Source organism: Vanellus vanellus (genome assembly GCF_965231255.1).
Source record: "Vanellus vanellus genome assembly, chromosome: 1".
In the NCBI taxonomy this organism is placed as follows: domain Eukaryota; kingdom Metazoa; phylum Chordata; class Aves; order Charadriiformes; family Charadriidae; genus Vanellus; species Vanellus vanellus.
Genome location: NC_138905.1, coordinates 123,080,115 through 123,101,758, shown reverse-complemented (window position 1 = coordinate 123,101,758; position 21,644 = coordinate 123,080,115). Strand labels below are relative to the sequence as shown.

Sequence of the window (21,644 nt, the reverse complement as noted above, 5' to 3'; positions counted from 1 at the left end):
AGTATGGAAACTAAAAAAAAAAAAAAAAAAAAGTTCATTTTTCCTTACTAAAACTATAAAGATAAAAGCCATTATGCAAAGCAACAGTAAATATACAGAAAAATATACACTCACATCTCCATGCTTGATTTTCATTCTCCTCCCCTCAAAAGAAGTATTTCGTGATTCAAAAAGATTAATTCAAGATCACTGTAAAGCTGTAATCTCCAAGAGACTAACCCAAAGTGAATGGATTTTTCAGTATAGTCTCCGAGTCTGTTTAGACGGCCATCTCAGCCTTCCTGTGCAATGCAGCCCTCACCCAGCAGAGCACTTAAGCCTGGACTTTATCTTAAAGACATTAGTCGTTCCTTTGATTCACAATGCAGATGTGAGAAGTTATTAAGATATTTAAGCACTTTGCTGGCACAGGGCTTCAAAGGATCCCATTAGAGCGGAAGACATCCACCTAGCGCTGCATAAATAGGGCAGAGAGGGCTTCCTCTGTGAGGATCACTGCAGTGGCACAGGTCAGTACGTACCCACACTGCTTTCTAGGAACAGATGTTTAACGACACGTTCATTTCTGTTGGCAACACAGACTTTGACACAAAAGAGTAGACTGCAATGCCAGTCATCGGATACAGCCAGTACTCAAGTGTTCATTACCTCCCACTTACAAAAACAGCTCTCCCTATTATGTATATATATATTCCTCTCCTTTAGTGGAAAAAAGGTATCTTGGGCCCCAAATATTAAGGAGTGAACAGGATTTCAGCAGCAGATATGCTTCTGTCACTCCCTTTGATCCATAAAGATGAAATTTTCTCAATTTCTTATGTGAGTAGAATCTGCTTTCCAAATCTTTTATTTAATTGTAACTAATAAAGTTTTAAGTTCTTTTCAAAAACATTCAGGGTTTTTCACATTATATGCAAGTTTCCACAAAGAAAAACAACAAAAAAACATTTGAAGCATATAAAGTCTTAACTGATATACACAGTAACCAAAGCAGCATGCACAAAACAAGCTGAAATAAAACAAGGAGGCCAACAGAACACTAAAGTCTTCCTGCAACCCCAACAGAAATCATACATTCAGTCTTCAAGAGACCTTTAAAAAACTTTTAGCCTCTTATGCAACTTTTAGCCAGACTGTGACTGGTTCGAATGGTAATAATGGCATTGATTTTAATCAGTTTATGGCTATTTATATATGGCTGTATAAATTGAGGATTTGAAGTCTTTAGAATCTTGCTGGCTTCATTATTCTTCCATGTGAAGCCTCCAGAGCTTCACAACGTGCTTGCTTAACGCTACAGCACATGCATGCTCAGCCCATTAACCTGGAAATGTGTTTTATACCAGCCTGCTAGAATTGATTTCCACATAAACAGAAAAAAGCCAAGCTGAGGCTATGTTAAATCTTTGCAGTATATGAAAACATAATTGGGATGGACTGTAAATACTTCTGTAGCACCGTAGTGGCAAACGAGATATCGTTAGCTAATTTTAGAGCTAAGGAAGGAAAGAATGATTATCTCATTTATGTATAGCACTGAGTTTCAAGAGATTAATTTATTTCTTTACTGGGATGGTACAGTCTCAAAGTATTCCTTCGAATAGTAACTTTTAGCTAAATGCTGCCAGCAGATGGCTGGAAAAAAGTGTATCTAATGAAAAAAGGAGTGACAAAAAAATATTCCAGAGCATGAGTTTTCTTAGGAAGACCTGTGGAGGACCAGACTTTTGGCTACCGTAATACAACACAAAGTTACAGTACAGGAGGACTTGTTGCAGACTAAAGAGGTAAAATAAGAAGGTCTACAAACAGAGGAACAGACACAGATAACAAGATAGTATCCAAGGAACTCATACTGCTAAATTGGTCTACATGGGAGAAGACATCATTGTCATTGTGTAAGTTAACAATGTTGAAATGTCAGCAAAGTTACTTCATTTGGTACACTGCAATGGATTTTCAATGTGGTATTTGGTAAATGGTGTTGGTAAACACAGAACATGAACCCTGAAGGTATTTAATGCCATGGACGTCACACTCTCTCAAACCCAGCTAGCCTACAGCTGAATCAGCACTGTGCAACAAGAGAGTAATTTGGCAATGTAGTTTTTTATCTGCTTGCAAACAGCATTTGAATCACCTGTATAATTCACAAATATATTGAGTCTTGAAATAATCAAGGCATATTGTGCCAAGGGATTTCAGCTTGCAACTTTTTAAAAAACTGTTCACAGTTATGAGTATTATTTAGAATAGCCAAAATTCTTAATTTCTCATATCTGACAGCCATATAGGCCCATACATGCTTGAGATTATGCCTGGAGAAGCTGTAGAACTGTACAAAAGCTCTACGGGCTCCAGGACATGCTGTGAAAAAACAGCAACAAAACTATGCAAAGATGTTGTGCAAGGATTTTTCTTTTCTTCTACAGTAAAGATTGACCTTGCTTTCACAGGTCAATCTTATTTTCAGGGAAAGTTCAGCTAACCTTCCTAAAACACGTGACTTTACTTAAAATCTTCCAGAACACAGACTTAATTCAAGCATCCTGCATTTAACAGATACACATGGTCTCTGTCTATATTGGTAATTTAAACAGAGCCTGGGCACGGGCCAGGAAAACTGGGGAACAACTGTCTTCACTGCTAAATGGCAGAGCTGCAGCCCACCACAGCCACAGCTTTTCCAGACAATGTTTGGGCTCTGTTAGTACAGTACAGGGACCGTTCCCAATAGTCCTGCTTGTCTGAGGACTAACAGAGCTGGCCCCAGCACTATTTAGTTTACTAGCATAGGTGTAGCCATGGAGTCTTCGAAAACAGTCTGTGAACTGTTGACTGCTGCTGACCAGCACACGCCCCATGTCTCTCTTCACCTACACTACTGTCATGAGCTGCTGAGCCCCCAAAAGGTTTGCTGACATTGAGCTGCATCCAATCTACAAGGCTTCAGTATCCTGATAGGAATAATGCATTTATAGAATTTGTAGGTCTGACCTGGAGGTCTGTGACACTACGGTAAACACACAGTAACGGCAGAAGGTAAAGGAATTCACACGGAAGTTCAACAAGGTGTCCAAAATGAGTATGGGCCCCACAATTTCATTTTGGGTTGAAAATCCAAACCCATGAAAATCAGTGACAAAATTCACATCAACTTGGAACCAGAATTCCCACTGCCAAGTTTACAAAGGTGAGATATGCAAAACAAATGCACGCTTCTTTTAATGGTTTCCTTGGTGTTTAGATCAATTAGCAACGGTTCCCATGTTGTGCATGTAGACTTCAGGCTGAGAACAAAACTGCTTGGCATAATTAGACCTGCAGTATTAAAAGGTCATTTGTATATTTTGAGGAGAGTCCTACACATAGTGTGTTGCAGATATAATGAATCCTGCCATATGAGGCAGTCACAATTGTTTTAACACAATACCCCAAGCTTTGTGCTGTAGATATCTCTTGCACTCCATCAGGCTTTAACAATCGCTGAGGCTTTAGGGATAGATACTGCTTTAACAATTTTAAGAAAAACATGACCCTTGGAGTGCTTTGATTTTTTCATTCCCAGGAGGTAGATCATACAGATAATGAGCAGAATTAGCATTTTAAATATCACAAATATCAAGGATTTAAAAGACACTGCAAAAGAATGTTTTTTTTCAATCATTCAGCGACAGCTTGAACATGTCTGACTGCCTGTGCTACTATTGTTGTTCCAAAATATGAACCACAGGTTTAGAGCAGACTCAGAATCTGACTTTTCCTCCTATCACTGCAATTTTGAGATATGAGACCACCTTGACAAGCAAAGCACCAGAATTCTAAATTTAGACAGAAACAAAAATAATTACTTGAATCACTTTAGGATTGTTTTAAAAAAGTATCCATATTAAAAAGATATCTTTACCTTATTAATCAATACATTTACAGACTTTTGGCCAGAAGGGGTAATTCTGTGGAAAAGTATTGCATAATAATACTTAGAAAACTGCAAAGATGAAACTCTGAATTTAAAACGATGAGAGAATCCTGTTTTCTTTGCTTTCCACATTTTGCATCTCATTACCTTGTCACCTATAGATGACATATTATTCTGGCTACCAGGACTAGTATTACCTTATCATGAAATTGGTTTTCATAAGGAAAGTTCCTGCAGCCATGTTTTTTATTACAGTTACACTGCCTCGGTATTGATATTCTGCGGTGTAAAATTCCCTTCTATTTCTTCTTCCTAGTTAAAGCTAGAAAGTATAATGAAAACATGACCCAACCCAACTGGACTGATTGGCTTAACACTACATGTCCGCTATCCCATTGTGGTTCTCTATGGGCTAGGTCATAACAGCATCTAGCTGGGCACTGGAGACTGGCCTGCCACAGTGAGACAATGTCAAGTGGACTCTATTGCATATCTAAAGATCTTCCTACTGCATCGTTTTAGCTGCTTTTCCTTTACCTCTCTGCTCGGATTTTGTATCTGAGAACAAAATAGGCAATTAGGCGCAGAGAGAAGAAGAAAATTCCAAGAACAATGAAGTCCAGGTAAAGTTTGGCATTTTCTACATCCAGTTCTCTCAGAATGGCCTCTGATTTTTGAAAATGGCAAGTATCATCTTTGTCACAATGCAGATCTTCTCGATCCAGTCCATAGATGGAGAGAATAACTCCTTCGAACCCATATCTGGAAAGAAGAAGGATGGATTTCAAGGAAAAGTCCTGATGATCTGTTTAGAAGTACTCCTCATCAATACAATCCCTATGAGAGCTCAGATGGAAACACCAAGGGGTTCAGTGTTGTTCTGACATGTGTCTCGGGGCAAATTCTATCCCTGTTACAATTAAGCAAATTACACGTCACTGGCATTTTACGTAAGATTGAACAAGGACAGAAGTTTTGCCTTTAACTGCTGCCAGTTAGTGTATAGTGCAATTTCTCCAAAGAAAAACATTAAAATACAAAGCAGACTACTTTCAGCTTATATTCAGTAATTCGCCTTTTAAAGGTGACATCATTAATTCCATTTTTTGAAACTAAGCAGCAAGGATACAATCATCATTTAAAGTCAGAAGTATATTAAAACTGGCATCAGTCTAGAACGTCTCTTCTCTCCCCTTCCATGTGCCATAGCTTCACTGGCAATGCACAGTTCCCACGTCTCCCCTGGCACTGGGTGGTGCACTTTGGATTTGACTTTGCGAGCAGATACACCATCATGGATCCCACGTGTATGACAGCTCCCTCCAGCTTCAGGAGACCTTGTACAGGCTAGACAATGGTTTAAGGCTTCGTCTTGAATTCTAGCTACTAATTCAGGCAGTGCGGTCTCTTAATCTTTGAAAGGTTTCTGTGTAAGAAACTTGCCACTTGCCAAATGAGAAGATATTTTAGCTTGGGTTTTCTCAATAATAGTGCGGCTTGGGCAGGGTGGGGAAAAGGGGGAGAGGAAAATTCACCCCACCAAACTTCAGCTATAAATGTTTAATTGTCTAGTCTAAACTAACCCTCTGTGCTAGCCTTCAGCAGTTTCCTGATCGCAATCATCCCATCTTAAGATAGCTGTCTCAGACAGCAAGAGTGACAGACATAGACAGGACATGAGCTGCCTATGGTTCTTAAACCACTAGTTTAGATTAGAGATGACATAAATCCCATGCCTCTTGTGGCAGTGCTGCAAAATTTAAAAACAGGTCTTTATCCAACAAGTCTACCTAGGATGCAGCAGTGATTTATACAACTTTTTCTTACAAAATGAGGTGCTGGCATCAACTTCTCAGTTGGGTATACTGTCCCTATTATTTCAGAAGTCCACTACTGCACAACCCAGGGCCATTTGTGTGCTGTGCAATCCCACTGAATTCAAGGGGACTGATGTGGATTTGTGGCTGATAATCTGTACTGAATGTTCCTATTTATTTCCTATCATACAAAACATAAAATGTAGTTAGATAATGTGGTATACATCATATGTATGCTTATATTCTTATACTCTGTAGTCTCTTTGGCACCAAAAATAAACAACCAAGCAAACAAAGGCAAACAAACAGCATTTCCACGATGGGAGGTTAATGGCCTCCCTAGCAGTACCTGACATAGGAAATGTAGGACATCCACTGGAGGTACGCTGGGATGGTATCAAAGCTGACAAAAAACCCAGAGAATAGAAGCACTGGGATGGCAGTAACTGGGCCCACAAAAGTGGCCACCTGCAAAGAGAAGGAATAGACAGTCTCTTGTGAGACAGCCAGAGAAAAAAGTAAGTATTAACTTGTTCTTTCGTCTGATGTCTTGCCCTCCATTGAGGAAACAAGCCTTTAAAAGAGCAGACTTTCCATATGGCAAATCCTCTGTTCTGTGCCAAAACCAAATAGGCAGTGAAAACCTACCCTCTTAGGCAGTGGGGAGCAATGCCATTCAAGTTCTTCTCATAACTCTACTCCTCAACACTACCACAGTTCCAAATACTGTGAGATTACTACATTTTTTGGACAGCATTTCTTGTGAGGGGGAGGTCAGAATCTGTTAGTGAAGGAAAACTGGTACGTCTCCTCTTCCTAAACCCTGCTACTAGTCAACGATGCCGCTGGTATCTATCCTTCGAGTCCTTTGACTTGAACACACCAAGAAGTTTACAGAGCAAGATGTGTACTGTGATTTCCTTGCTTCTCTGAGAATGAGACCACCCTTCCTAAATATTATCCCTCCTCTCTCGCTCCCCATGACGACACAGACCTCCCTCCTCATTAATCCCATGCAAACAGTAGCTTCGACTGATCCTAAATTTTGATGAAGAGGATATGAAACATCTCCAGATCGGTGGCTTTGGTGGGGAAGATAGATCATGGCCCAACTTCAGCGTGTCCTCTACATCCCCTTCAGGGTAAAGGGCCATACAGCTATCTCAGGCCATACAGCTATCTCCAGCAAGAGCAGAAGCACAGGGGTCACACAACAGGTCTATGCTGGTCTCCAGAGAGTGGCACAGAGAGGGAATCAAGTCTTCTACTGCAGAAATCTTGATAGCTGTCAGTGCATATTAATGTCAATATCACCTGCTATCACAAACACAAACCAGTTCTGCTGTGGTATGATCAGCTCAGCACTCTTCCTGTCAGGAGACAGAATGGAGCTACATAACCAGCTCCCAGTGTGGCAGTCACTCCAGCAGCTGCTTCTCTCCCTCCCTCTGCAGAGGTATAGTTTCTGGGCAAGCCTCCTGCAACCTTTTGGTATGTGAATGAAGGAACCCCCTCCTGAGTTACTGATCCTCATGGCCTACCTCCACTTTGTAGATGCATAGAAATGCATCACTCCTGCAGTTTCTAAGACCTGCTCAGCCTGGGATGGTTGGCCAGTGACAATCGACTCAAGTAGGGGCAGGTACAGCCCCATTCAGATGGGGAAGGAACTTCAGACCCTCACATCCAGTGCGCATACATGCCATTTAAGTTGATGCTAGTGGGAATGGTCAAGTAACTATATCAGACCAAGACAATTTTTTGCCTGTTATCTCTCAGCAAATGTCTTGGGGACACAGTAGCAGTCACAGTAGGCATTCAGTGGCAGGAGACAGCAGGGTTTCTGTGAGACCACAAAACACCATCAGTACCTGGAGGGATGTAGAGGCTGCACCTATGAGAAGACCCAGTGACTGAGCCACCAGGGATGTCATGGTTCCTAAGGCTGCAAAGAGGACAAATCGGAGTGCATCAGAGGGCTGTGAAGTCATCCAGTACACAATGCTGCAGTAAGCCACAGGAAACATGATCTGCAAGGAGATAAGCTTGGAGTTAGTCCATTAAAGCCAAACATTCATTGTTACTCTGAGTAAGAGAAAAACACGGGGAGTTCCATGTAATCCAAATCTCTCAGCTTTACATGACAGGCATGCCTGAAGAGAATAAATACATCTGCCACTGACTGTGATATCTATCTTACTACTTGGGCATTAGAAAACAGATCCCTCTCACTTACAGCCCTTTTCAATTCCCCTTCTGCAAAAGCAAAGATGATCATCTGGTTATTAAAAAATATTGGGTCAGGCCTCAGCTTTTGTGAAGTCCTGCTGTTTACTCTTACGGTGCTTCTGATTTGGACCAGGAGCTTCAGCACACACATATGGATAGCTTCTCCACTATTCAGATGGATAAAATACCAGTACTAATCTGTCTGCCAAGTGGACTTGCCATGAACTTAAATGGTTCTTGTTTTATTGAAGAATAGAGCGTATACCTGAAAAGGAACATCAGCCATGGTTTTGGCGAGATAGTAGGCTTTCAAGCTGTACCAGTAGTTCAGATGCTCTCTAAGAAATACTCCCATCTCAAGAGGAACTACAGAGAACACAAATTAGTAAGTTAGGTTGTCAGTGTGCAATATTCTTGCATGTAATAAATAACAGAGTTTATAGACATCTAATCCTGAACTGCTGCAGTGGGACTGACGCCTTTGACAGACCAGCAAGTGTCAGTGTTTTGCAATGAAATGTAAGAGGACAGCCCTAAGAGTTGCTCACTGTCTAGAATATGTACCAGTTTACTCAGATGATCTGAATGTTGTTCAAAGCAGCTTTTTTGAAATAAAAGTGATGTTAAAACTTAAAGAACCTGGTTATTCCTTTTGATCCAATGGGGAAGGCAAAGTAACAGTGCTCCCAAAGAAAGTATGGAACAGTCCATACTGCAGGAGCTTGCTTCTAACACTACGTGAACACGCTGATCTCAGGAGCCAGGACTTAGAAGTCTGTCGTGGTTTAACCCCAGCCAGCAACTAGGACCACGCAGCCGCTTGCTCACTCCCCACCCCTCAATAGGGTAGGGAGAAGAGGGAGCAAAGGAGGGGAAAGGAAAAAAAAAAAATTATGGGTTGAGATAAAGACAGTTTAACAGGACAGTAATGGAAAAGGAAAATAACAATAATGATAATAATGATGGTAAAAAATACACAGAATAAAGTGAAACAACACAAGTCGCTCTCACCACCTAATGGTCAGTTGCCCAGCCCATCCCCAGCAGTCATCGCGGATCCCTGACTCCTGGCCAACCCCCATTTATATACTGAGCATGATGCCTAAGCTACAGCCAGCTTGTTCTGTCTGTGCTTCCTCTCAGTTTCTAGGGGAAGCTGAAAAAGTCCTTGACTAATATAAACATTACCTAGCAACAACTAAAACAGTATGTGTTATCAATGTTCCTCAACATTCTTCTTGTACCAAATCCAAAACACAGCAGCTTCTAGAAAGAAAATGAACTCTACCCCAGCTAAAACCAGGACAAAGTCCTAGAGACATTATTACTGCCTCCCTAAGACCAAGCACAATCTCATGACACAGTTGACATGCACTGGCACCTTAGAAAAAGGGGAAATTCCAGTCCAGGACTGTAAGAGTGAACTGTTGGGATTGAGAAACACTGGCAAAACTGGGGAGGAGAGAGGTGCCACTGGACAAGCCTACCTCTTTTTGCCTCTACACCGCAGTTTAGTGAGTGCAAGGTGAGTGCACGGCTGTCTTAGAAGTAGAAGCATAAGTCAAATGTTATCTTATATGAAACGGATACATTACAAAACCCTCACAGTTTACTGCAATCTCCTTGTCCATTGATGTAACGGTATGACTGGTACTCACATGTAAGGACAGTTGGCATGAGCGCAGCAAACATAAGAAACAACATGGAAAAAAAGAGGAAGCCGGAGTTGCTGAGGACTTTCTTAGCTTCATTGCCAATGCCCAAGTAGAGCAAGCCGATGAGCAGTCCAATGCCAATGTGTGAGGTGATACGCAAGTGTGTCAGGACCTACAAGCACAGAAAGAGCAGTATTTCTGATCAGAAAGTCTGGGCTCAAAAACAATGGCAATATGACTGAAATCACACTGCAGAAAAGGAGTACTTATGTCCAGAAGAACTTATATAGAAATGTTAATTTCCTACCGGCAAACTAAGCTTCAGCTAAGGAAAACTTACCGTAATAAGCTTTCCAGTGTGAATCAGACACACAGCTATTACAGTACAGAAAAATTCTTCCTGTAAACACAGGTAGAAACTGCAAATGCTGCAACCTGAAATATTACTGTCCGACAATGTCATGCAGCCATTGGCCCTCATTCATCAGAAGAAGCAGACTTTCTCTCTGACTAAAAGAGCAATTTCCCAGAGCAGAGGGAGGCAGAAAAGTTATTTCAGGCTTGTATAGACAAAACTAATTTAATCAGGCATAAATTAGCCTTTGGTGCCTTCTCCGAAATACAGTATTCCTACAAGAGGTATGGAAGAACAAAAAAAGTAATAAAACTTGGAACAACTGCAAGGCTTTACAGTTGAGCAGGAAAAAAATCTTAAAAACAACACTGTTCTTCAATCTATGCATCAGAAAACAAGTTACAGTTTCCCTTTAGTGGAGGCGAAGAGATGACCGTATGATCCATAGTTAGTGTTCGCACACTTCTGAGATATACTCTCCATGTGTACCAGAGACATTCTGATCAGCTAGTTGAGCAACATGGAGAATGTGAAGCTGTATGTATGCTTCAGATTACAACAGGCCTCCCACATGAACACGTCAATTTATTTTAGACCAAATATTTGGTACTAGACCAGATAGGCAAAGTATGCCAGATTGGAGGAAGGCAAAATGAAACAACTTAATTAATCCTTCAATGACAAATGCACTATAATGTAAAAGAGCAAGGGAGAAGAACAAGTTATGACAAAGATGTGGCAAAACAACAAATGGGTGTAATATATATGGTCTGGAAATAACAAGATGCTTCATAGCTACTAGAATTTAATGGTTCTGCCATATCTTCCCAACCAGAGCAGTGGGGAGAACAGTCAATTGCTTTTACTGTATCATTCAATATAGTGTTTCCCTTTCTGAAAAAGAAGGAATGATGTGGTTATCTGACAGCAGAGGCCTGGACACATTGGTCCAGTAGGTTTCTTCCAGGTCTGTAGTTCTGTGTGGACATATCTGCAGTGCAAATGGTAGTGTCCTAAAAAGCTACCTGCCTGGGTGGAGGTCAAAATCAGTGTAGCTACAGCATCTGGAGCTCAGTGAAGTTCAGCTTACCCTTTCACAAGGGTAACTCACTCATGGTGAGCTCCACAGGGCTCAACTGCTTTTGCTTTTCAAACTACTTCACCTGAACCCACCATGTGCCCACCAGTATAGATATATTGTCTGTATCCCTTTTCTAAGGACAAGTATGTAAAATTAATATATCAATTTATGTTAACATATATATTGTCTTCCCCCCCCAGCTCCCCATGTAAAGCACTAAAAACCTTCCAAACCACAGAAAAAGCAGCAGATAAACCCCACGCAGATTCATCAAATTGCAAATTAGAGAAAAGCACTTGGCGAACTAGTACCAATTACACTGTACATGGGTGAGTCCCTTGGACAGGTGTCCATGTAAGTTCTATTTGAGGAAGCTCATCTCCTTAACTAAGGCCTGTTAGTGAAGGGACAATCCTATCTAGAGGACATTTCAAAGCATCAATCAGACAATGTAAATAGTCCTCTCTCTTAAAGTCACAAACAACTCAACTACTTAGAGATTAGAAAAACTTTCCTGAGTTAAAAAAAAAAAGTCCCGTTGCATTTTGCTCATGCAAACTAGGCAGCCAAAACATTTAATGAACTTCCATGAAACCTGCAGGATTTGGGATTTTGAAGGGGGGTGTTTATTTTTAAGGAAAAGGTTAAAGTTATGTTGTTTTTTTTTCCTTCAGAATGAAGACTTCGATTAAAATACTTACTCTATCTTGATTTTAAATGTATGAAAACAGATATGCTCCCTTTTCAAAGAAGCAAGGTTTTCATTTATTGATTTTCTGTTTCACAAGGAAAAAGAAAGACTTCAAGTATTAATCTTACATCACACTGAAATTATCAGCTCTGCCACCCTGAATTTTCTGGAAAAACTTATTTTGTGGCACATCAGTACAACTTCCCGCTCGTTTTTCAGCAGGATAAATAACTATATAAGGGACTTGCCAGCACAGAGGGGATCTAGGCTTTAGTTTTTTAGCGCAGATGCTTCTGAGTTCCTCTGAAGAAAACTTGTTCACAATGCAGATGGTACAATTAACAGCAAGACTGAAAGATCAGTCTTTTTCCTCTGAAATTCTGTGACAATCTTCACGCACAGGCTGTTGGACAGGACCTTTAAGGCGTATTACACTACCTCACAACCAACTGAATAGACATTTTGGCTACAAAATTTATTATAAAGGCAGTCTTACCGAATCCCTCATGATGGTGAGAAAAGTTCTTTTGAAGAGGATACAGAACTGGGTTAGGCAGCTGGCGGAGAAGCTGTGGCAGCCTTCTGTGGAGGAGGAATCCTAAGGAAACACATAAAAGAATAAACTTCTTTCTTTGCAGTATCTTGCTTAGTTTTCATTCACAAAACCCCACTCTCGTCAGCTGAATGTGCCCAGAAACCTCCTCCGCTGACCAAGGATTTAAATTCTCTTCCCCCCCCTCCAACCTCAAGGCATGCCTATTAGTTGTGATATATAAAATACCTCTTCAGAGGGCCGGTGCCAGAGGAAGGGATTCAATTCGTTCTCACCACCAACATCTCTCTTGTAGTCTGTGTCACATATCCTCTCCCGTACTGCCCTTACCAGCCGGCCGTTCTGGTCTCCATATTCACCAGATGCTACTTCCATAACTACAAAAACCAGAAAGTAAGTTACTGGTTTACACTACTGACTAGTTACAAGCCTTACTGTTAGATCCCCTTGATTCTGTTACACTGACAGAAATAGGAGTTTCGCTTAAAATAGGCTCTCAAATGCCACATGGAAATTCATATGTATACACACATAACTTAAATGTATCTTTCTATAAATCTTCAGAGAGTTCTCTTCATCCCAGAAGTTAAAACGAACTATTTTAGAGGAAAAGGAGTGAATATGAGATACTCTTGGTAATCAAAAATGACAAATGTCTATTTTTGTGATGCTTACTGCTTTTTTTGAATTAAGAAACAACAATGTAAAAACCCTCAGTGCGATTAGCTGTACAATACCACAGCGGTATTGTTCAAGATAAAAAAAAAAAAAACAAACTGAATACTGGAGCCTCTTTGAAAAGTCACTAAAATTAATTACTATGAAACACTAAACAATATGTTTTATCTTTCATTTCCTGGACCTGGACTTCCACTAGAGAGAAATATTCACTAAATTTTACCACTAGATGGCATTCAAATTACTTAGAAAAAAAAATCTGAATAATTTGATTTTGAATTTTGGTACATGTATGTACACATGCACATATGAATATATATGTACAAAAGTACAAAAACCACAATGGTCTCCATTACCCTGAAGGTGCTAATCAAATACAAAATAAATTAAATAAACTATTTGAATTGTTCTTACCAAAATCTGCCGGATTGTGGTAGGTTGGGCAATTCAAACCCAATTCTCTCAAATAAGGGACCAGGTTTAATACCTTCCCACGGTAAATGCATTGACCTTGACTTAAAACATAGAGCTGAAAAACAAGGAAAAGAAAATTAAAAAAAAAGAAAAATGTGGAATAGTATCAAAATATTTGAATGTGCTATCTGTACGACAGCAATCCATGAACCTAATGACCTCTTCTCGTCCCTGTGGGAAGATTTGTCACCACTTAGAAATACCATTGCATAGAATTACAACTAATGGAAAATGAAATGCTTAAGATTTGAATTCTGCAAACATTCACTCCAAGACTTAAAGCACATTAACACAGAAACAGACTAATTCCAGCCCTAGACACATGCTGAAAACAGTCAAGAAACTGTATAGCCAAGCCATCTAATTTCAACACATTATGGATATTTTGGGTTGAGAGACAAGGCTGGTGAATGTAGGAATGGAAGGAGAGGTGGAACAGCACAGCAATGGGAAACAGCTTGACTATTCTTACTTTTAGCCACACTATTGACTTTAAATAAACCTTCTTGCCAGACTGGCAATCTGCAAGAGCTTGTTCACCTGTCGTGTAGCGGGTTTTCTCTTAGCTCTCACAGGTCTAATTTAAATCTCCTAACAAGTAAATTTAAATCTAACCTAAACATGTATGGTCCAAATCCTGTTGTTAGGTTGGAGAAAATACTTCCAACCGACTTCACTGCAATTATTATTATTTCACATGAATAAACTCTTCTGAACTTACACCTGTGTAGCTAGGATGAGAATGTGTACTAGCAACAATGCAGACACTGGCAGTAAAGCTCTTTGGCTCTTAAATAACCTCTTATTTACTTTATTGACAGTCCTGTGCCCAGTGGTGGATGAAGACATAAAAATCATGAGTGTGATAATCACAATTTCACAAACATACCCGACAGATTCTTTAAAAATGTTACATTTAAATATTGGAAATGTGCAGAGGAAAGGGAAAACCATAATAAAGAAGTATATTTTGCTCTTATTTGTTTAATTTCTTTATTTGATTTGTAACCATAGGCTAGAATTATTCATGTTTTCACTCACAGAGTGTAGCCTTGAAAAGATAACCTACTTAAACCACATGTAAAAAGAAAGAGTTTGAGAATCATACCTGATCAAACAACTCAAACAGTTTAGCGCTGGGCTGGTGAATCGTACAAATGATGGACCTGCCACCCTGGGCTAAAGCCTTCATCAGAGAAACAACTTGAAAACATGATGCACTATCCAAGCCGCTGAATAAAAGGAAAGAAACTGTTTGTTATCCACAGGTCCATAGGCACCACTCAAAACTAGCACGCTTATTTGCTACTTCGGTCTCCAACTATTATCCTTTTATAAGTTTTCTCTGTAGCAGTTTAATTTTATCATATGCCAACCTTATGCTTGTATTTCTCCATCAGTCTTTTAATTAAGTTGGAAGCATGCCTGAGAATGAAAAATAGGAGTATTCTCAAAGCTGCCTTAAGGGACTTCTACATTTTAGGACTACAAATTTAAATGCTCCCAACTTTAATGAATAGATACATATTCATAGGTCTCCCAGCCTCCTCCTAGACTGATCACAGATTTTGATTCTAAATATGCTACATTCATTATTAAAAGTCACACTTTAAAATGCTTATATTCAAGCTATCTTTGCTTGAAAAGTAAATCTCATGCCACAATCTGAAAATAATTTCCTCTCTCTCTTCCTTCCTGTTTCAGTTTGTCTCCCTTAAAAACTATTTATAGTCCCACGGTCCAGTGGTTACAGCAGTGACCCAAGGCACTAAGTATCCAAACCAAATTACTCCTTGGGGCCTTATTCAGTACTTACAGGCAATAAAAAATGAGCCTTTTCCAAGGACTTAGAGGTGAATAACCTCTCTGCAGCGCTGTTCTATATAAAGTGATATTTGTCTACCTTTAATTTTTGGCCTTGAAGTACCTGGTTGGTTCATCAAAAAACATGACAGGAGGATTGTTCACCAGCTCCAAAGCAATGGCAAGACGCTTTCTCTGGCCTCCAGAAAGACTGCCAGTCCTCGTATTGGCACATGTCAGCAAACCGAGGGCTGTCAATATTTCCTTTACCTAAAGGAAACACAGCAACGTATGTCATTTAAATTTGTTAGCACAAAAGGAAGCCTCTTTACTGATCGTCATGGAGAATGTAAACTAGTTCATGACATTGTTTCACCACCCATGCACTGAAGCCTTTCTCCATCTAATGTAGGAAAGGTGGATCTTAAACATTGATTAGATTCAGTGGGCTTAACAGCCTACCATTGAATATTTTGACCCAAATTCTACTTGTTCATCCGACATGACCTGTCTCAGTACGCAAGCCTTGCTTGTGAAAATGGGAGTGGCAATCAGTTCTTCTATAGCACCCCTTGCATATGGCACCGATATCAAAAGAGTTTTGCAGGATGTGAGGAGTTACTACACGGTGAAACCAAGAAACTTCTTTCAATAGAACTTCTAGGCTGTATTTACAAGGGACTGCAAAAGTATACAACAAAAATCAGTGGTTTCTATAGAACAATGACCTGCTCTCATCTCATCTGTTCTTCACAGTCTACTCTTTCAAGAACGGCCATTGATTTTAAGTGTTTAATTCCCCTCAAAGCCAATTCAGTTGCACAGGTACTCTCAGATATTTGGGTTTTCCTCAAGGCACAGCTTCAGGAAGAGCTCAGCTTGTCCCAGGGTCTTTGGAGCAAAAGGAGAACAATCCCAGCTGCTATGAATTTTTCTGTTTCTATGATTGTAGATCTAGCCTGGTAGCCCTATACAAGGAAAATAGCTCTTTGGCATCAGCAAAAGCAGTTACAAAAATGGCTGAATCCAAGCTACATTGCTCAAGCAACTAAAAGAGTAACTGTTGGTTAGCTCCCTCTCTCAGTCAGATGGGGAAAAAAAAGAACAAAACCTTTCAACCCTCATTCTCAGAAAGAAGCACCAGCCAAAATTTGGCTGGAACTCTGGAAAAATAGGAGAGTTTATGACCTTTGGAAGAAGGGGCGGGTAACTCAGGAGGACTACCAGGATGTCGTGAGGTTATGCAGGTAGAAAATCAGAAGAGCCAAAGCCCAACTAGAACTTAACCAGGCTACTGTTGTAAAAGACAATAAAAAAAGTTTCTATAAATATGTTAGCAACAGAAGGAAGGCTAAGGAGAATCTCCATCCTTTATTGGATGCGGGGGAAAAACATATTGACAAAGGATGAGGAAAAGGCTGAGGTATTTAAGGCCTTCTTTGCCTCAGTCTTTAAGAGTGAGACCAGTTTTTCTTGGGGTACAGAGCCCGCTGAGATGCAAGATATGGACGGAGTCAGAAAGAAGCCCACACGTTCCAATGGGAAATGGTTAGCAACCTGCTATATCACTTAGACATACACAAGTCCAGGGGACCAGATGGGACCCACCCAAGGGTACTGAAGGAGCTGGTGGAACTGCTCATCAAGCCACTTTCCATCATTTATCAGCAGTCCCAGCTAACCGGGGAGGTCCCACTTGACTGGAGGTTAGCAAATGTGACGCCCATCTACAAGAAGGGCTGGAAGGAGGATCCAGGGAACTACAGGACTGTCAGTTTGACCTTGGTGCCGGGGAAGGTTATGGAGCAGATCCTCTTGAGTGCCATCACATGGCATGTACAAGACAACCAGATGATCAGGCCCAGTCAGCATGAGTTTATGAAAGGCTGGTCTTGCTTGACTTTCCTGATCTCCTTCTATGACAAGGTAACCTGCTTAGTGGATGAAGGAAAGGCTGTGGATGTTGTCTACCTAGACTTTAATAAAGCCTTTGACACTGTTTCCCACAGCATTCTCCTGGAGAAACTGGCTGCTCACGGCTTGGATGGGCATACACTTCACTGGGTAAAAAACTGGCTGTATGGCCAGGCCCAAAGAGTGGTGGTAAATGGAGTTAAATCCAGTTGGCGGCCAGTCACAAGTGGTGTTCCTCAGGGCTCCGTATTGGGTCCATTTCTGTTTAATATTTTCATCAGTGATCTGGATGAGGGGATCTAGTGCACCCTCAGTAAGTTTGCAGACAACACCAAGTTGGGAGGGAGTGTCGATCTGCTTAAGGGTAGGATGGCTCTACAGAGGGATGTGGACAGGCTGGATTGATGAGTCGAGGCCAATGGTATAAAGTTCAACAAGGCCAAGTGCCGTGTCCTGCACTTGGGTCACAACAACCCCATTCACACTACAGGCTTGGGGAAGAGTAGCTGGAAAGCTGCCCACCAGAAAAGGACCCGGGGGTGTTGGTTGTGTGTGCCCAGGTGGCCAAGAAGGACAACAGCATCCTGGTCTGTATCAGGAATAGTGTGGCCAGCAGGAATAGGCAAGGGATCATCCCCCTGTACTCGGCACTGGTGAGGCCACACCTCGAATACTGTGTTCTCTTTTGGGCCCCTCACTACAAGAAAGACATTGAGGTGCCAGAGCATGTCCAGAGAAGAGCAACGAAGCGGGTGAGGGGTCTGAAGCACAAGTCTTATGAGGAGCGGCTGAGGGAACTGGCGTTGTTTAGCCTGGAGAAAAGGAAGCTGAGGGGAGACGTTAATCGCTCTCTACAACAACCTGAAAGGAGGTTGTAGCGAGGTGGGGGTTGGTCTCTTCTCCCAAGTAACAAGCAATAGGACAAGAGGAAATGGCCTCAAGTTGCACCAGGGGAGGTTTAGATTGGATATTAGGAGAAATTTCTTCACTGAAAGGGTTATCAAGTATTGCAACACACTGCCCAGGGAAGTGGTTGAATCACCATCCCTGGAGGTATTTAAAAGACGTGTAGATGTGGCACTTAGGGACATAGTTTAGTGGTGGACTTGGCAGTGCTACTTTAACGATTGGACTTGATGATCTTAAAGGTCTTTTCCAACCTAAATGATTCTATGATTCTATGATAAATACCTTCTTCCCTTTATCTCTAGGAAGGATGCTACAGGACATGGGCAGTGCACTCTACGTCAACTAGAGACAAAAAGTATGGTTCACTGGAGATCTTTCACTTGTCCCTGCTTTAAACAAGCATTTGCAATCTTGCTAACACAAGAGCATAAATTCATAAATTTTATCTATGATAAACATTTACCTTAAAATTTACATCAATAAAATGAATGCTCTAGTCCAGCACAGGCCAGTAATACTGACCAGAAAATGACTGCCCTTCTAATATGTGTTGAATAAATGCATACAGCAGTTTTTTTCCTCAAAGAGTTGTTTGTAATTACAGTGACAGTGTGAACAAGTGAATTAACTTGCCTGGCCTACCTTACTAAAGTGTAAATGGATTAAGACTTTCAAAGTACAAATAAAATTAACAGCTGATTCTAAACAAACATATTTTCCAATAAAAAAAATCTGTGTTTAGCTTATTAAAAAAGAAGCATTTGAGAGAATCAAAGAAATCTTAAGCTACCAAACACATGTTGATTCCTTTACGTTTCCCTCTCTGGAGCTCTTTCTGATTTTCAAGGATTCTCTGAGATTGAAGAAATGCCATATGTTCCAATTTGGAAATAAATATGGACAAACGACAGTCATGAAAATGACTGCTCTACCTTTGAAGTTGCCATAGTTTTCACATTTCAGGCAAAGGGTAATGCTTTTCACCGGGTGGGACTGAAACAGTTTCACCTTTTCCTTTATAAAACTCTGCTTAAGAATCACATGCCAGCTACTGCCAGCGGCGTCTTTTACTACAGTAAGAGTCCTCTGAAATAGTTAAGTCCAACAAGTCAAGTTCAAGCTTCCATCAGATACAAAAAAAATGATATTGGCATCTGGGGAAGAGCAGGAAGCCTCTCATGCTCAGGCCACAACTTTCTCACGTCCATGCTCCACTCCCAGTCCCGTGTCCCCTCTTCTCCTTCCTCCTGCACAATTTGGTTTCACTTGAGTCCTGCAAGGTGGCTTCCTCCAGTCACCTGCACGATTTCCTAATTTGCTCACAAAATGTCTCCTCAGTGCATGCTTTTGGGAGCACAAAATGCACCAAAATTAAAATCTCACCCTTCTATTTATGAAAAAGAATGCTGAAAATTCATGGAAAGCTCAAAACTTGAATTTTACAGGAGTAAGTATAGCAAAAACGTTGGGAGCTTCCTATACTAATAGTAACTCCCTTTTCAGTGGTGGGACAACTGAGTTGCTAAGCCACTTGAAGACCTGGCCAGAGTAGCATACGTGTGCCTAAGAAAGGTAGAAGGAGCAGCTAGCTTTCTTGGAAGGTAAATCTCAATGTTAGCCATGGGGCCATGTTATCACACAAGCATCATTAGCCCTCAGCATAACCCCCACGTAACAGAGGCTTCCTCCTTGGGGAGGCAGTGCATGAGAGATCATACGGTCTCCTTGGTGGTGCTGTCTTATGCTGGACTGAAACACAGCTTGAGGTCAGCCAAAACACCTCCAAACACTTTCTGATCTACCATTTCATTTTTCACAACTCTCTCAACAATGTGAACCATCTCTGCTTTCATCAATGCCATGACTTTTAGTTTATATTGAGCTGCAGGCATTATCTTCTCCCTCCCTAGGCATATATGGTTATGAAACACACTGTGCAGCACTGAACTGTTCCACTCCTAGGCTTTGGCATGCTCTGGTAACACCACCTGAGCAGAGCCTGAGCTCTGAGTGTCCTTAGGAATACGCAGGCCCAGACATTTTAAGTGCAAAATGAACGTGTAGAAAGGGCACATTTCCAGCCCTTTGAAGTATAACTAAGGTAACCAAATTCAGTTGAGAAAGCCACCTCATGCACAAACTAACACGTCAGAAGCCATTTTGTGGTAACACGTCCAAGCTGTTTTCTTTAAAAGGACAGCCCCGTGTCAGATCAAATGATGGGCAGGAATTGTGGCAATCAGATGGGTGACAGGAGCACACTTCCTAGTGCAGGTCCAGCTGGGTTATAGGTCTCCATGGACAAAACCACCAGGATTTCTCATCCACTCAAGAACGTCATATGTCAGCCACAGGCTGCAGGGCAGTGTAGCAAAGGTGCAAAAGTAAATTGTGCAACTCATTCCCAGTGTTTTAGAAAAGATAAGTCCATGTTTTAGCCTGGTTTCCTACGCGTCCAAACCTCGGTCACTCAAAACAGCTTCAAAATAAATGAATCTGTATCTTAACTGCAACTGCATGCAACAATATGCCCACTAGCATGGGCATAAAGATCACCAGCCATAAAGATCAACACTTCCAAACACGAGCACAGAAACTCAGAACTGCTAATTTTTTCCTTAGTCCTTGGAAAAATTAAGGCCTACAGTCACCATTGCCAGACTGATTTATCTCGCCACATGAGATGCCCAGGCCCTTAGACGTGCATGTAAGAGAATCTAAGGTGCTAAGGTACATTAAAAGGAATCCTACAAAACCGCTGAATTCATTTCAGTAGATCTTTTACTCAGTCTCATACTGAAAGCAACTTTCATAGAGACTGTAGTAAACGTTCCTTCATAATGATACCTGTCAGCTTTGAGGTTATGATTTATTCTATCATTACAAATCCAATGCAATTCAACGTTAGACAAAAAAGGCCGCTTTATGGAGCTCACTTCGTGGATCTCCTGGGCACCCCCAAAAGATTCTCAGTTTGATGGAAAGTATACATACCATTTCTCTCCTGCCTTCATCTTTCTCCTGAAGTTTCAGATGAGCAGATACCTGGAATGCAATACAATGGAACTGGATTTTGTAATGGTCAACATCAATTACAGTGGATGTCTCTGGCATCCCAATATAGCATTTAAACAACTTCTTTCAACCAAGTCAGGAAAGTTTAAGTTGAACTATAGTGTTCAAATGACAAGCATCACATATGCCTGTGCAGAAGGTAACTGAGTATAATCTGACTCAAGCAATCACTCAAGCATCTGACAAAAAGTGCATTAGAATGAAAGGCCATTCTGCAAGTCAAAGAGCTTGAGAAGAAGAAGGGAGATTCATGTTTTTTGCATAGCCACTAACTTCCCAGGCAATCCTAGAATCACAGTTTATTTGTGCTTCATCTGTATCATAAGGATAGCCAAACAACTCTGCCATTCTCCAGGACGTGAACAAATGAGTAGAGAAATAATCTTGTGAAAGATGTCATCTGCTGTCCTAAGAGGCAGCTCCACAAAACATTATGATTAACCCTTATTATAAGCAATTAAACCATCAAGTAATTATTCTTGTCAGAGCCT

At 40.9% G+C, this 21,644-nt stretch overlaps 1 protein-coding gene across 3 annotated transcripts in view; it reads right to left on the bottom strand.

Annotated features, from left to right (window-relative positions):
• Nucleotides 1-4,452: 4,452 nt before the first annotated feature.
• The window catches only part of ABCG1 (ATP binding cassette subfamily G member 1), a gene marked incomplete at both ends in the record, with an annotated part of 58,138 nt that continues 40,946 nt past the window's right edge, over nucleotides 4,453-21,644 (bottom strand). For all 3 annotated transcript variants that reach the window (XM_082493692.1, XM_082493693.1, XM_082493694.1), the window contains 11 exons: nucleotides 4,453-4,681; nucleotides 6,086-6,204; nucleotides 7,608-7,766; nucleotides 8,231-8,331; nucleotides 9,624-9,792; nucleotides 12,244-12,345; nucleotides 12,529-12,677; nucleotides 13,393-13,507; nucleotides 14,561-14,684; nucleotides 15,380-15,525; nucleotides 21,073-21,123. In XM_082493692.1, coding sequence (XP_082349818.1) covers nucleotides 4,453-4,681; nucleotides 6,086-6,204; nucleotides 7,608-7,766; nucleotides 8,231-8,331; nucleotides 9,624-9,792; nucleotides 12,244-12,345; nucleotides 12,529-12,677; nucleotides 13,393-13,507; nucleotides 14,561-14,684; nucleotides 15,380-15,525; nucleotides 21,073-21,123 — 1,464 coding nt within the window. The remainder of the gene's footprint in view (nucleotides 4,682-6,085; nucleotides 6,205-7,607; nucleotides 7,767-8,230; nucleotides 8,332-9,623; nucleotides 9,793-12,243; nucleotides 12,346-12,528; nucleotides 12,678-13,392; nucleotides 13,508-14,560; nucleotides 14,685-15,379; nucleotides 15,526-21,072; nucleotides 21,124-21,644) is intronic.